Source organism: Glycine max, chromosome 13 (genome assembly GCF_000004515.6).
Source record: "Glycine max cultivar Williams 82 chromosome 13, Glycine_max_v4.0, whole genome shotgun sequence".
Classification (NCBI taxonomy): domain Eukaryota; kingdom Viridiplantae; phylum Streptophyta; class Magnoliopsida; order Fabales; family Fabaceae; genus Glycine; species Glycine max.
The window spans coordinates 35,344,361-35,361,767 of record NC_038249.2 but is presented as its reverse complement, the minus strand read 5'-3'; the positions used below and the strand labels follow the sequence as shown (position 1 = coordinate 35,361,767).

Below are 17,407 nucleotides of genomic sequence, written 5' to 3'. Positions count from 1 at the left end.
GATTTACAACATTGTGCGGAATTACCTTCGCCTATCAGGCTAATAACCCATTAATTGGAGACCATGTAGCCGCATGAGTATCCTGCTATTCATGCATTTTCATTCTTTGTTCTTGTTTGCTTTGCTTTTATCTACACCGTTAGATGTAATTTATACTACATTCGATCATGATTAATATATAAAGTCAGTATGTTTTTTCCAGAATAAAATTAAAGGCTATGTCTAGCAGGAGTTACCTTGGTATTAAAAACCCACACTTATTCCCCATCATCGTTATTGTCAAATGCACCCGAGCTCGATTCATCAAAACTTCCGGTATCTTGGATTAGTAAAATCACAATTGGATGCACCACAGTCAAATCCATTGCAAAGAAAAATTGGAAAAGACATAAATCGACCACCACAGTGTAACAGCAAACCAAAATTTCATCATCTAATCACAATTTAGATACTTTTTTCCAGCTACTAGAAATTTGTTACATTATGCCATGTTTAAATGTAGTTAATCATAGTTGTGGCCTGTGGGAAGTGAATCTCTTTGCCAGGTCATTTGTTACATTACTGGCATATTCAGGATTACTGGGTTAGTAAGTTTATAAATAACAACACGTATCAAATATTTCTATTTACAGTATTTTTTGTCCATCTGAAATTCTAAATATACAAAAGAAATAACTCCTAATAAAGGCCACCTTCGTGGCATCTGCAAGAAAGTGTAATATGAATAACATAGTTGACAGTACTAAGGGAGTTCACAGCATCATAAAGATGAAGAAGAACGGAAACTAGTTGATTAGCAACGTGAGGGGTTGTCCAATTCTCCCAGGCACAGCACAGCAGCACCTAAGATAGAAACCTTGGATCCAGATAAGCCACCTTTTGCTCTGCAGTATGGTCTATTTAGAGGAACATCTTCTCCCTGCTGTCTATACAAAATGACCATATATAGGACGATGGAGATGTAGGACGTCATATTTTGGTATTGGTTTTTCATTATGGTTGGGGTAAGACTATAGGAACAGCTTCGTTATGGGTGGAATAAAACTGTAGGAGCATTTTTTGCTGAGGCATTTCCTATTGTTGATCACCAGGGTGAAGCCCCCACGATCTTTACTTCCAATCAGTTTACCACAGTGACAAGAAGGGTTTCTTCAGGTTGTTGAAGGCAGAGATGTTTCTGCTATGAGACGTTTGTGAGGATAGGTTCAGGTTGACAAGAGTCTGAAGGAAGGTGAGTTACCCTGCATTGAAGACTAATCCTGAGATCATGACGTAAGAAAAAAAAAAATACCACTGCACCAGTGTCCTTGTACGTGCAAGTGATGCAACTCAAGAAATACTAAGTCCGACATTGTTTAACATAAAGAAGCTCCAAAGCTTCCTGCAACATATAATGTGGTCATGGATTGGACTCATTATTGATTATTGAAGTCTTCCTCTGGAAAATGACAACAGGGAGTAAAATGCAAGCCAGTTTTTTTTTACTATTCTGTTTTAAATATGTTAATGGTATAAAAAAATTGACTTGAATTTTGCTTCAGTTATTTTCTAGATTTTTTCTAGATTCCTAGTTTGAAGTTTTATGTAAGTTGTTAGTACTACCAACTTATGTATGGTTGGCTGATGGTTAGTTTTCTGGCTCTCAGTCTTTCAAGCTTCGAGGATGAAGTTGCCATTGTCTCAGTTATATTCAGTAACACTCAAGTTGCCTCAGTTTAATAATTTTGTTGTTTTCTGAAAATGTTTTAGATTGCTTTTGGAAAATGCATATTTTCTGCATTAGGTTTCTCATACAAGTTGCACAAGCTGGAGATGTTGAATACGTAGTAGACGGTCATATCTTGGCATTGATTTTTATATGTGGAGTAAATCTAGTGGTTTCTCTCAATTCTGTACATGAAGGCATCCCAAAAACATTACTTTTTGTATATATCTACTTGCAAGGCAGCCCAAAAACATTACTTGCAGCAATTGCAGCTGTGGAATTCATTGGATTGCCAACTAAGTTCACAATTCCAAGTTTGCAACAATGTTCAATAAATCGCCCCTAATTACTAGTCATTCCATGACAGTGAGTGCACTCTCAAAGCTATGAACGGCCCCTAGAAGCCTGCATAGTGAAACCCAACACACTTCATAACTTGAGTACTTCTAAATTCTAATTTGAGAGTATTTTTAAAAACTAATCTCTTAGTCATATGACTTTTCTCGCATTGACTATTTAATTTTAGTAATACTTTTATTCATTTTAAATACTATTAATTAAGTTTAATTAAATCCAGTTTTAATGAAAATATCTTATTTAGGTAAATTAGATATTAAGATTATTGTAAATTTTATTAATCTTAATTTAAATTTGATTTTAAATTTTAAATTTGACACAACATATTTATAAAAAAATGTGTCCCAACATAAATAATTTACTTTTGTAATTTTTTTTCTCAATTTTAAAAGTATTATTCTCATCTCTTCAATTTTAAAAACATAATTTCATTTTTTTAAAAAAGCAATTCAAGGTAGTTTATCAAAATAATCAGAAATTTGATTTTTCTAGAGTCGTGTTGTTTCTTTTCTTCAAAAACTCAAATAAATACAGCAAAAAAAAAGTTTCTTATAAAAGTAATTATTTTTCATAAATGACCGAAACAAATGAATTCTTAGATAGGTAGGTACTCAGGCAGAGACCTTGTTGGACAAATGGTCCTACAAGTTCAATGAGGTTTGACTACGTTCTCAATATTCAGATGTGACATTGAATGATCGAGAACAAAATTCCAACTCACACTGACCTTGAACCCTTGTTTTTCACGAGTAAAGCACTAATTTCATTTTTTTTTCTTGTTCTTAAAGTAATAAAACTATTTAAGAAATTATCAAAAACTTATTTACGTAATTCTCAGAATATTGAAATTTTATCACTTTAATCTCTAAATTAATATATTTTAGTAAAGAGTATAGACTAATTTGGAAGCTTTTTTAATGAGTAATATTATTTATACAATAGATTGTAAAAATATTATAACAATGTGAGAGGAAAAAGAAAAGATTAATAAGTATAAGATGTCATAAGAGAGGTAACAAAAAAATATTATATATATATATATATATATATATATATATATATTATTATTTATCAGACTAGTTAACCTGATTTCTCCTTCTCATATTACTTGCATAGTATTATTTTTTATTATTATTAAATAACTACTTAAAATGAATGAAGATATAAAGTGAATTGAATAGTTAAAAGAGAAAAAAAAGAGAAAAAATCACATATTTAATTTCCTCTACTAATAAAAATTAACAATATAACAATAAATGACATTTAATTTGCCGATAAATAAACTACTTAAAAAATAGTAGTTCTTAAATAACGAATTGGTAGTTTACTCTTTTTTTTTCATGCATATATTTAGTCTGTTCATGCATGTTTAGACCTTTATTGGAGATTAATCTTTTATATTATGTTAGATGTTCATATTAAAAATAAAAATGAATATAAGTCTAAGACATTTGTTATGAATTTCGTCAACTATGAATATATTTAATATTGATATAAAACATGTTATGGAAAAAATACAATATGATAGTAAATATAATCTATTATTATAAATAAATAATAAATATATTAAAGTGCATAAGTTGATTTTAACTTATGAGAAAAATTTAATTTATTTACCTTCTTATTTTTCTTTTTGTACAAATTTTTATTGAAAAAAGATCCAAATATGAAGTGACTATAGACAATAAAAATATAAAATACTTTCTTAAATCAAATAACTCCTAAAATATATACTTGTAACACAGCCTAAAATCACATATCTTACTTCTTTCCCATTAGTTTGAGGTGGGTCGGTGCATGGTGGATTGGTATATGAACATTGCTTTGAAGTAAAATTTTAACAGATGTTTAGTCTAACTTGTAATCCATTCTTTTTCCTTTAATAGATTTGGAGGTTAAAAAGAGCATGAATATCTCGTAATCTGTTTTCCTTTTGGGCTTAGGCCTCGTTGCTATATATATAAGAGCATGGATAATCCACTTGCATTGCTATAATTATTCCAACAAACTCGTCATTTTAGTATATAGTAAGCAAAATGTGGAAATTGTGTAAAATTTAATAATAACTTGGATGGAGTTTGGAAACTTCACGTCAACACCACTGATGACAAAATTTCAATATTTTTGGTACAATGACATCTCGAGCTTAAACTATATATGATTAGCGTATAATTCAAAGATGGTAGGCAATAGGCATATCTAGAATCTAGATATAACGTGTCGAGAATATATTTTAATTGATGTATGATGTATCTATTCACAAGTGACACTATCAAGGAAAAAGAAAATTCAAATGATAGAGAATTTAATATTTTTCTTGATGCACTTACTGTTTCATTATGCAATTATTTTTGTTGCAAATGATCTAAAAGCGTGGAAAGGTCCACAAGACGATTACAAATTACAATCACTCTTCTTCATCTTCTTCTGTACCCATTGTAACTTTTCGTCGCTCTTTCTAATCCTTTTTGCTTTCATCTAAGGTATACAGAGATATATAATGAATCTAATCTATCAAAGCTACTATCATGACTAGAGTTGCTTGCTAGTGTACGCAATCACACTTATAGTAGTGAAGCATGTATGAAAATATATATAGCAGCATTAGTTAGTCAATGAATAGTCTAGATTAGATAACCGTTACTTTCATCGTTCCTGCTTCTTCTTCAATAATTACATTCTTCTAACCGGAGTACGAAAATTTTCTAATAAGATATTTCAGGATTTTTTTTTCTTTCTAAATTACGATAGCAAAACAGTTGAATTTTAATTTTCTACCAAAATTCTGTTATACATTGGTACATCATAAAAAAAATCCCACTTTCTATAATATTTGATATATTAATCACTTTTTAATATATAAAAGTGATTGGGTGGATGGATAGTTTTGTCTATTTATATCTTTTTAGAGGTGCAAGAAAAAAAAAGGGGATGCAATAAGTAATTGCCCATTAAGTAACAACTTGTTCACAATATATAAAGTTTTTTAAATACTAATATATTAAAATAAAATTCATAAAAGATTTCTTGAGTTTATAGTTTTTATAATGAAATTATCTTCTAAAATCTAAGCTATTGCTTTTTTCTTCTTCTTTTCTTCTCAGGAAGCAAGTATAAGTATATAACTCAAAAGTTAAATGCAAACACAAATAGTAATAAACTTAGGATTAAATGATTAAAATAAATGCAAACGTTCTTTAGCGAAATCACTATTGTAAAGGAAGGTAAAAATAAAATAAAATTACTGCTAGTTCTTATTCGACATTTTAGTTTCTTAATCAAGATTTGAAATTAGATTTTCAACTTTAACATAAAATTTTAATTAAAGATATTCTTTACCTCAGAATGAATCGATCTCATGATAAAAAATTAATTAGGTATCAAATAACAAATGTTACACAATTTGATTAGAAAAGAAAATAAAAGCATAACAAATAATAATAATAATAATGGTGACGGATTGACCTGACCGACCAAATGAAATGGACCCAAAAGCAAAAGGTATGGCAACGCGGAAAAGCCGGTGCTAAGCAGTCAACTTCGGCGGCCACAGCTCACAAAACTACAGGAGCTTAGCCTCAGCATTTCTGCATTATATATTTTATTTATTTCCTAAATAAACATATATTTTAAAGTAATAATAATAAAAATTAAATATATGATTAAAACTAAAAATAAATAATTTAATAATTAGAATAAATAGTATAATATTGAAAAATATTTTTTTATAGAATAAATAGTGTAACATTACAAATTATGGTAAATGGGAAATTTTATTCAAGGAATTAATCTGCCAAATGAAAAGAATAATAATAAATTATAAATATTAAATTGAAATACTATTTCAGCTATTAAATGAAAAATATTTAAAATTTTATTTCTTAAATACTTTTATTTTGGTCAAATATATTTATAAGTCAATCATAGAAATCACAATTTAGTTGAAATGACTTTTTAAACATACTTAATGAATTTTATGGTCATTATAATTTTATTCATTCCCTATATGAATATGAATTTTAGAATTTCAAATAGACATACTATATCAATAGAGATGCATGATAAATATTAACTAAATATTTATTTTCATAATTTTCTCTTTATTTTATTCATGTTGAGGTGGGTTTTGTTTTTATTTATTAAATTTTTTAAAATCAAAATTAGTTTTAGTTTTCAAAAAGTTGTTACAAAGAGAAATAAAATACAACCATGATAACAACTATAATTCTAAGAAAATGAGATGTTCAAATACCATTTTTATTAAAAAAAAATTGTTTTTTCCCTGCAAAAAAATGGTAGAAGGCTCTGAATATTACTAGGATGCCAATGACATATTAGGACTTGCGCTGCCAGTAGGGATCCACCTAAAAAATTACTATGCAGGCTTGAATTACAAGCAATTTCATCTGATTTGTGATTACTCAATTAGCTCCTAGGTGCTAAAAATATCCCCGAGAAAGATTATTCACACTCATGAGAAAAGTGAAAGTTTATTCTGGATTTTAACTACTTGTGTGAATCTGCATTTGCTAAAAAGAATTGCTTTTATTGTCCAATCTCATTTGCAAACATCTAAATTTAGTTGGTAAGAAATTTGTTTGTTTGTGAAGTGGGGACGTGTACGTGATTAGTGATTAATTATTAAGTGAAGAAAAGATCATGCAAATCCAGCCACATGATATGTCACACAGCTGAACGCAAATCTTCCAACCAGACACAACCAATAATCCAATATCAGTCCCATGATAAGCAAGCAGTAGAACCGTCAACATTGAATCCTTCTTTGTCCATATTTGCCCATGTTTCCATGCACGTGAATAATTTTCTGCGTCTGAAACCAAACCCAAAATTCAACATACAAGCCCCCCTCCATTCTGTTCCATTCCATTCCCATCCCACAAGTCACTCTTACACTTACTCGCACTAACAACCACCCACCTTTCGCCGCCGGCATGTTCGCCGGAGGAATTTTCCGGTACGGTTCTCCCACTACTCTGTTATTCCTCTGTCTCGTTGCTTCCACCCTCTCAGATGAACTTCAACTACTCATGAAGTTCAAGTCCTCTATACAAAGTTCCAACGCTAATGTTTTCAGTTCATGGACACAAGCAAATTCTCCCTGCCAATTCACCGGGATTGTATGCAACTCCAAAGGCTTTGTTTCAGAAATCAACCTTGCGGAGCAACAACTAAAGGGTACTGTTCCTTTTGATTCACTTTGCGAGCTTCAATCGCTTGAGAAGATATCTTTGGGGTCCAACGTCTACTTGCATGGCAGCATCAGTGAGGATTTGAGGAAGTGCACCAACTTGAAGCAGCTGGACTTGGGTAATAATTCATTCACTGGTGAAGTTCCTGATCTGTCAAGTTTGCACAAGTTGGAGTTGTTGAGTTTAAACTCCAGTGGAATTTCTGGGGCGTTTCCATGGAAATCATTGGAAAATCTAACTAGTCTCGAGTTTCTGAGTCTTGGAGATAACCTGTTGGAGAAAACTCCTTTCCCTTTGGAGGTCTTAAAGCTTGAAAATTTGTATTGGCTTTACCTCACGAATTGCAGCATCACTGGGAATATTCCTTTGGGGATTGGGAATTTAACTCGGCTTCAGAATCTTGAGCTTTCTGACAACCATTTGTCTGGTGAGATTCCACCTGATATTGTGAAGCTTCAGAGGCTGTGGCAGCTTGAGTTGTATGATAACTATTTGAGTGGGAAAATCGCTGTTGGATTTGGCAACCTTACTAGTCTTGTTAACTTTGATGCTTCTTATAATCAGCTTGAAGGCGATCTTTCTGAGCTAAGGTCCTTGACAAAACTTGCATCCCTTCATCTTTTTGGGAACAAGTTCTCTGGAGAAATTCCAAAAGAGATTGGAGATCTCAAGAATCTCACAGAACTTTCTCTTTATGGTAACAATTTCACTGGCCCTCTTCCTCAAAAGCTTGGCTCGTGGGTTGGCATGCAGTACCTTGATGTTTCAGACAATTCTTTTTCTGGTCCTATACCACCTCACCTATGCAAGCACAACCAAATCGATGAACTAGCACTGTTGAACAACAGCTTCAGTGGAACTATACCAGAAACATATGCAAACTGCACATCTTTGGCTCGATTTCGCCTGAGCAGGAATTCACTTTCTGGTGTTGTTCCTTCAGGCATATGGGGCTTGGCAAATTTGAAACTATTTGATCTTGCAATGAACCAGTTTGAAGGTCCAGTGACAACTGATATTGCCAAAGCAAAATCTCTGGCTCAACTGCTGTTATCTTACAATAAGTTCTCAGGTGAGTTGCCATTGGAAATCTCAGAAGCTTCTTCACTGGTGTCAATTCAACTAAGTTCAAATCAATTTTCTGGTCACATTCCAGAAACCATTGGCAAGTTGAAGAAACTAACTAGTCTAACTTTGAATGGGAACAATCTTTCTGGTATTGTACCAGATTCCATTGGTTCTTGTACTTCTCTTAATGAGATAAACCTTGCTGGTAACTCTCTTTCTGGGGCTATACCAGCTAGCGTTGGTTCTCTTCCAACCCTCAATTCATTGAACTTGTCCTCAAACAGGCTTTCTGGTGAAATTCCATCTAGTCTATCATCTCTCAGACTTAGCCTTCTTGACTTATCAAACAACCAGTTGTTTGGTTCCATACCAGAACCACTGGCTATTTCAGCCTTCAGAGATGGGTTCACGGGAAACCCTGGTTTATGCAGCAAGGCTTTAAAAGGTTTCAGACCATGTTCAATGGAATCTAGCAGCTCTAAGCGATTCAGAAACCTATTAGTCTGTTTCATTGCTGTTGTAATGGTTCTGCTTGGAGCATGTTTCCTCTTCACAAAACTAAGGCAGAACAAGTTTGAGAAGCAACTGAAGACTACTTCATGGAATGTCAAGCAGTACCATGTGCTAAGATTCAATGAGAATGAAATAGTTGATGGGATCAAGGCTGAGAATTTGATTGGAAAAGGAGGATCCGGGAATGTTTATAGGGTTGTGCTTAAAAGTGGGGCAGAATTTGCAGTGAAACATATATGGACTTCAAATCTAAGTGAGAGGGGAAGTTGTAGGAGCACCTCATCTATGCTAAGAAGGAGTTCAAGGTCACCTGAATTTGATGCAGAAGTGGCCACTCTTAGCTCAATAAGGCATGTGAATGTGGTGAAGCTCTATTGTAGCATCACAAGTGAAGATAGCAGTTTGCTTGTTTATGAGTTTTTACCAAATGGGAGCTTGTGGGACAGGTTACACACGTGTAAGAATAAGTCTGAGATGGGGTGGGAGGTTAGGTATGACATTGCTTTGGGTGCTGCTAGAGGATTGGAGTACCTGCACCATGGGTGTGATAGACCTGTTATACATAGGGATGTCAAATCCAGTAACATATTGCTGGATGAGGAATGGAAGCCAAGGATTGCTGATTTTGGCCTTGCAAAGATTCTTCAGGGAGGAGCAGGCAATTGGACCAATGTCATTGCTGGAACAGTTGGATACATGCCTCCTGGTAAGCTTTAAATCAGCTTATTTTGAATTAGGAAAAAAAGTCATTTTTAAATGTTAGGATTTGGCTTAAAGTAGTCGTTGTTTCATCACATCCATATATACATGTAAAACTCACTTTAAAGGGTAAGTTAAGTAATCTTAGTCATTGATGAGTAAACTAGTGACTCATATTGCACACATATGCATAACAAATCATACATGTGTTAGAATATCATCAACAATTGATTTCTCATTAACAATTGAAATTATTTATTTTGTGCTTACTCACTTTAGAGGAGTCGAATCCAAAATAGGATCATGTACTCATAGTTTGGTGTTTGAGATAGAATAAGTACTGTTAAAATAATTAGTATGTTATAATTGTTAAGGATTCTTAACTTGTTTGCTTATTGTACTTGAAGATTGATCATGTTGATTTTTTGTTGTGACAGAGTATGCCTACACTTGTAGGGTGACAGAGAAGAGTGATGTTTACAGCTTTGGGGTAGTGCTGATGGAGTTGGTAACGGGGAAGAGGCCTATGGAGCCAGAGTTTGGAGAGAATCATGATATTGTGTATTGGGTATGCAACAATATTAGGAGCAGAGAAGATGCTCTTGAATTGGTGGATCCTACCATTGCAAAGCATGTCAAAGAGGATGCCATGAAGGTGTTGAAAATCGCAACACTGTGCACCGGGAAAATTCCAGCTTCAAGACCCTCAATGAGAATGTTGGTTCAAATGCTGGAAGAGGCAGATCCATTTACCACAACCAAAATGATTGTGACCATTGATGCTTAAATAAGTTGCTCCAAAGAAGGACAATTTTTCTCTCAACTGCAGACTTTTGAGTTTTCCACTTTGGTAATTAAGCAGCTCAAAAAGTGAGGCTGAGAAGGGGTGATAAATACTAGTAAATATGAAAACATGCCTTGGTCTTGGGTTCAATTCCGTGCAATTTTGTCAATGCAGTAACCTCTACTTGAAACTTGAAAGATGTCTTGCAGTGAGAATGGGATTACCTCCCATTACCTGAATTTTTTGTTAAAAAATAAAAATGCTCACGTGTGATTATGAACCATCTGCTAGTGATAAACCAAAAGAGTATTAACTTGTATGTTGTAGGTTTGCAGCACGTGTAGTAGTAATGAAATTTTCCTTCAAATAGAATTGTATTTTCTCTCGGATTAGCTTGTAGTTTTGTACCATGGGTACGCAAATCAATGAAACGCTGCTATTTATAATATAATGATCTATGATTATTAATTTTAACAAGTTACTTGAATCATTAGGTGTAATAGTATGGAAGCTAATAAAGCTCTACTTGACAAAGTTGAAGTGAGAGATGAAAAACAACGGTTGTTTGCAACGGAGGATTCACCCTCGTCTCAATTTTCTTTTTCTAAACTGTCTCTCTACCGGCAATGGCTTTTATGATGCTGCAATTTCCTATCTAAGTTCTTTTGTTCTTGGTGAAGTTCATGGGCACTTATGTCAGAATTTATTGCCCTTCTGTTATCTCTAATTCAAGATAAATTATACTGGAATTATTTGGAATCTTCCAATGCCAAATGATAGTGATGCTAATTTCTATAGCCTGGACTAGAAAGAATAATATTGAGAGGATATGAAGCTGATTCGTTTCATTGATGTTGAGTACATATTTAACTATTTATATACAGCAATGCAATAGCTACATATAATTACAGAAGAGTAATTCTTGGAAGGAATCATGTACAAGAGTGATTCTAGGAGGAAGATCAGATACATCATGAAGAGTGATCTTATGAGAGAAAAACAGAAACTAAATAAACAGCAAGATTGCTTCCTGTTATACTCTGCTGTATGTTGTGAAATTGAAGCAATTTCCTTAACTGGACTGAATACTTTTGGCAACAAGTTTAATTGCAAAATGAAAGAACAGGGAAATCACCTTGTACAAAAAGATAATGGATTGCACAAAATGAAGAATAGAGTAGATAGATGAACAGCAACAAAATGGATGACAATTAGCAATTATGCTTCTCAAAAATAAATTAGTCGTATTGCATTGTTATAGGTGAGTCCAAATTAACTTAATGGCCAGGAATCAACATATTGAGTGACATGAAATTTATCGTTTAACCTGCTGAAACATTTTAATAGATGCATGGCACATGTCAAAGTAATGCAGACGTGGCATGTTTAGAACCCTTTTGGGTCTTTTTTTAAGAGGCATTCCAGTGCCTAACACCTTTCGTAAAATAGATGTCCAATGTCTTATTACCCCTGCTTCTGCAGTTAACCCAAAACCAAAACCAAAAGTGAGTTGCAAAGAAATTAAAAAATATGATAGTAAAATAAAAAAGTGAAAAATATTATGTTAAAATGTGCTGAAATAAAAAAAGCTTAAGCAGTAAAATGAATGAGAATTGAAAAAACATAATGGTAAAATGCATGAAAAAAACTTAAATGTCAAAATTCACTAATGAGATTTGGAATAAGAATAAGAATTGAAGGTCAAATATTATAATTTATAAGTATATTTTAATTTTAAAATGAATTAAAATTGAAAAAACACAATGATAAAATGCATAAAAAATATTAGATGTCAAAATTTACTAATGAGATTTGGAATAAGAATAAGAATTGAGTGCAAAATATTATAACTTATAAGTATTTTTTTTCTTAACCCATGAATTTAGCGAACACAAGTAAAACCTATATTTTAATTTGATTTGATTTAATGTTAAAAGTTGATGAGGATATAAGTATTTATTCCGATTGATTAACAATAGAGTTTTTAAATTATAATTAATGTCGCCATTCTTTTTATCAATCTTGCTTTTATTTGGTGCTTAAAAAAATGAATATAATAAAAGCGTAATTGCCTTGTTTGTATCAAGGCAGAGATTCAAATTTAAATTTAAAATGATTGTGACAAACAAAAGACACCACAAGAGATGACACAATTTTAGTGATTTAAACTATAACTGCTCTCTTATGTTTTTTTTTCAATCTATACTACTTTATAATTTAACTTCCAATATATATTACTTGAAACTTTTTTTTGTTTTTGTTTTTTCTAATTTAAAATATTATAAAATATAAATATTATAGTATATAAAAAATTCTGAATAAATTATAATTTAAAAAAATTCAAAACACACGGATTGGTGCCAATCTATATGTTTTGAAAAAAAATGCACTCTTCTTCTCCGATAACAAAAATCATTGAATATCACCATATATATCTGTAAATAAACACACGTACATCACCGACAACAATAAACATTCACAAAAGAACACTAACAAAAACAAATTATATTAAGAGAGTGCAGTTTTATGAAGTTAATATGCTATTTATAACTGAAAATACCCATAAAAACATTTTCGATATTTTGAAATACTGCTGGCGCCCAAGTACGCCCAAGTAGTTCCCAAATCAAATGATGCAACGTTCATCTACAAGCAAAAAATACTGCAAGTGGCCATGCATTTAAAAACACTGACATACCGTGAACTCAAAGGGTGTCTTCATCATTGTCTTAATAAAAACACCAGATTAACCAAATTTGTTTGCACATTTACAATAATGGAATGATCTTGTTCTTTCTCTAAAAAAAAATCAAAATTTATCTGTCAACCTCCATGATTATCAAATAAAAGGTTAAAAGTATGCACCTTTTTTTTAATGAAAACCAAATAGCACCCAAAAAAAATATAACGTTATTACACAAATCAAAACTAAAGCCGATAAAGTACAAATAAATAAAAAAACTCAAATATACATATGATTCATCTCTCAAACTTACAAGTGACCGTGCATAATTAAACTCAGAAAGCTCTCTTCATGATTGTCATAATTAAAGCTGAAGCCGATACATGCAGTCTAGACAAACTCGCTAAGTTACAACAACACACCTTTTACATTATCCATTTTCCGAAAGCTGCTAAAGATTCAATGAATATATTGAACAACCTCCCCAAAAAAGCTCTTATGTGTGTCCCCCGGTGGTGCAGTCCTTTGGCACATGTAGACTCTGAAACTTTGGTTCCTTGGGAACAGTTAAATCTCTCTTTCCCCGTGAAAAAGGCCTGTGAATGGAACCTGTAGTTTTACTTGTAGGTGAAGAAACTGCGTCATTTTTACGTGGCTTTGTTTCCTTTGGCTTCACAATATCTGATGCCTTTTCCACAATAACACTAAGTTTGGTTGCAAGGACAACTCTTTCTTTCTTCCTTGGCAAAGCACTACACAATAGATACTTCTTCCATTATAATCAAACATACTCAATTAAACACAATGTGCGTCGCAATCTCATTATTATTACTTACCTTCTAGGCCTTACAATTTTTCGTTGCATCATTCGGGATTTTCTTTTCAAATTGTCATCCAGATCAGTGACTTTCTGAAGTTTAGGACCAGGAGGATTTCTAAGAGGTGATGTAGCAGATAATTTTCGTTGCACCTTGCAGTTGGAGTTGTTACTTTTAATGCTCCCCTACATAACGTTGAGGGAAGTTTTAGCCACTGTCTCTAAAATATTCTCTAAGCAGCAATAGGTGATAGTATATTCCGTGCATGAACTTACAGATTGGTTTTCTCGTGTTGTTTGGTTTGATTTCTCATCACAGCTGCTATAATGATTATCAGTGTCTTGTTCACTTTTTGTGGAACAAGTTTCACTTGACTGAAAGGAAAAGTAAAACAAAAAAAATACAAAATTTTAGATACTCAATGCTAATATTGAGAGGTAAAAATTGAGATCGATTCACAATGGAATTGTACTCACTCGGTTCGCATTCTGATATTTCCTCATTGCCTTGGACTCACTACCTTTAACTGTGGTTTCTTTTAAAGATGAGGGAATTTTTCTATCCAAGTTTGCTTCTTTTAAAATTCCCCTTTCCTGACAACATGAACGGTACACTTGATTAAAATAAATTGTTTCCAAACAAATAAGTCAACTAAAACAGAACGCCCCCTCCCCCCCTACTTACATCAGTTCTCAGCTTAAAGGGCTTAGGATTTGTGGGCTTTAATTTTCTGAATTTCAGAACTTGAGGAGTAGTTGAGGTCGATGTGAATTTCTGTTTCAAGGTAAAACCCATAAAGATTATAGTCAATTCATTAAAGCAGGTGAGACTGCAAGTAACATCAATCTAAACTAGACCAAACCTTTTGTGTTTTTCTAGAATCCTCATGCTTGCTCCCAAGAATAGCCTTTTTTTTGGGCACGTCATCATTGTTACTAATCTCTCTGCAGCCATAAAAAATTCATTGATTTCACAAAGTTTAAGGAACACATGAGAGATAGACATTTTGAGAGAAATCAAACTCCTTACATGTTCTCATGAGGGGCTGAAACATTTTCCTTTTCATCATTCTCAGTGAGTTGCCTCTCATTTTCTCTGTCATCAGAAGCCAATGAATTTTCTTCAGCCTTTCTCTTCTTGGCTACAGATACTTTTCCCTTATTAGAAACTGAGTTCTTTGTCTCTTCATTTTCACTCCTTTCTGTAGTCTTGTTCTCTTCATTGTTCAAACTCGAAAGCGAGGTAATGTCACTTCTAGAAGCTTCTGTCAAAACTGGAACTGAACTCTCTCCTCTTGTTGATTTATGGGATTTTTCATCTCCAAAAGACAGTTCACCACCACTTCCTGAAGTTCCTGATTCATGGCATCCTTCTAGAGAGCCACACCTAGATTTCTCATCTATCTCCATATGACTAGTGTCATTTTCATGAGGCACAGCAACCGGGCATTTCTGCGTGCCTTTTTTTACTTTCTTCTCCTTCAAACTTGTCTTTGTGTTGGTTTCTGGTTCCTTGCGATTATTAGAATACAAGGAATCAAACACACGGCTTTTAACCTCTCTTCCCCTCAATTGCTTTTTGGAGGTAGCCACTGCCAATGAGTTGCTACCTCCTTTTCCATTCTTCTTCACTCCATTAAGTTCAAGCTTATTCATTGCTGAACACAGTGTTCTCATTGCTGTTTTCAACTCTATAGAACTCTTGATCTTTAGTACCTTCTTAGGTGAGTGAAAAACAAGAGCCTTCGCCACCACTCTGCTCTTAGGCACACCAACAGTCAAGGCTTTCTTGCTCTGAACACTTCTAAATTGTTCTACCTTGGAAACCTTCTTCTGATGATTCCTTGGTGTAGTCAAGGCCTTGGCCACCGAAGGTGATTGCTTCACCTTAGCATTCGGGGTTGCAGCAACCATAGAAAGAGGTTTAACTTTCACGTTATTGTCAGTCATCTTGTGTGGCAAGGAGGAAATTAAGTCCATCCTTGACACCCTTGACTTGGCAGGAGCTGTAAGGGGGCACTTCAAGTTTGCACTGAGAAACAACCAAATTGCACTCATAATAAATAAAATGGCACAAGAAAATAATTGAACCAGACTTCTTGCAAGTAAATATATAAGCTTACTACATGGTTGGTTTCACGTTGAATTTTCCATAACCACGTTGAAATAACAATTAACATGATTTTTGGTAAATTTTCTAATGTTTGATTCCATATTAAGTAATTAATTCTGAATTTATATTTGATTTTGGTTAGAAATAACTTTAGCTAACTATTGAATAAAAAAAGTTATTTTAAATGGGTGTTTGGTTGAGTCATTACCAAGTGGACATGCATTGCTTGAAGCCTGAAGAAAGAGGTTCCGCATTGCTCACCCATTTGATGTGAAATTATAATCATCCAAACATAAATTACATAATTTCAAAGTCAATTTTAGCAAAGATCAATTTTGTAGACATCCATTCAAACACACACTTAAAGTAAACTGGATGTTTGGATTGGACTTAGTCAAACTTAAAATTGTTTCTCCTCCCCAATAATGCGTTTGAAACTAAATCCTCTCACACAAGTTCAATTGTGTTGTCAACTGAGTCACATTCTCAGCAATTTAAAACCTTCACTTCTTAAATCTTACCTTAAAAAAGTCTTATATAGTTTTATAGTTCAAAATTTTACATTAATCTAAAGTGAGTGTATATACTAGCTTATCAGTTGCGTGATGGCTACCTTGCTTCTCTTCTATTCAAAGCTTTTCTGAGGCGTACATTTGGACTTCTAGCTGCCATAACCTGAAAATCCAAGATCAATTCATTCATGTCATGTCCATAACCATAAGGGGGGGAGAGAGAGTGAAAGCAAGTTGAAGAAAAAAAAGAGTAAAGCGAACGAACCCGAAGAACAAAATTCTTGTAAATTGCCTCAGAGTCCAACTCTTGCTCATGCTTTTGGTCACACCCTATTGGAAAAAGTGACATAATTGATATCATGAAGCTGAAAATGAGTTAAGATTTGAAAGAAGATGTGAAATGTGTTAGTATAAAGTAAGAAATTACCAACGCGGAAGCAGAACCAGTGGCGGTCATGGTCGGGGCGGCGACAATCAGGTGCGGTGAGGTCGACGAACTTGGGAGCTTCAATGTTCTCGTAGATGTCATCGTCGTCTACTTCTATTTCCTCTTCGTCTATAATTGCCAAACACCGAGTTTCCGCCATAACCACTTCTCTTCGGAGCGTGTTGCTTTTGCTTTTTTGCTTTGGTAGGATTAAAGTTTGTATTTTGTTGTAATATTAACGTAAGAATTAAGACTTTGGCTTCCCAGCAGACATTTTTAAAATAAAATCCTCAGTAACTAGCCGTTACGATTACGACAGCCTGGTAAGAGAGAAACGGCATGCAAGGGGTCCTTTCGTCATTGCGCTTGTTTCTTTCTTTCCGCACCTGAACACTTTGTGGCCCAAGCCCTCCTCTCCTCTCTTTTGATAAAGCCCACTTAGTTCTGAAGGCCTATAGGCTATAACATTCTAACCAATTTATTCATTGCGCTTGTTCAATCTCTCTTGCATTATTCGCT

General features: G+C 33.5%; 2 protein-coding genes across 2 annotated transcripts; one reads left to right on the top strand and one right to left on the bottom strand.

Moving 5' to 3' along the window:
• Positions 1–6,668: 6,668 nt before the first annotated feature.
• Positions 6,669–10,804, top strand: LOC100811489 (receptor-like protein kinase 7). Its single transcript, XM_003541726.5, has 2 exons — positions 6,669–9,559; positions 9,990–10,804. The coding sequence occupies exons 1-2, from the start codon at positions 7,015–7,017 to the stop codon at positions 10,337–10,339; spliced, it is 2,895 nt and encodes a 964-aa protein (XP_003541774.1). The 5' UTR covers positions 6,669–7,014; the 3' UTR covers positions 10,340–10,804.
• Positions 10,805–13,081: 2,277 nt separating this feature from the next.
• LOC100810951 (uncharacterized) lies at positions 13,082–17,129 on the bottom strand. Its single transcript, XM_003541725.5, has 10 exons — positions 16,889–17,129; positions 16,727–16,791; positions 16,563–16,624; positions 14,867–15,868; positions 14,700–14,781; positions 14,522–14,611; positions 14,314–14,430; positions 14,113–14,211; positions 13,856–14,022; positions 13,082–13,771 (listed from the first exon to the last, which is right to left on the bottom strand). The coding sequence occupies exons 1-10, from the start codon at positions 17,046–17,048 to the stop codon at positions 13,516–13,518; spliced, it is 2,100 nt and encodes a 699-aa protein (XP_003541773.1). The 5' UTR covers positions 17,049–17,129; the 3' UTR covers positions 13,082–13,515.
• Positions 17,130–17,407: the final 278 nt, after the last annotated feature.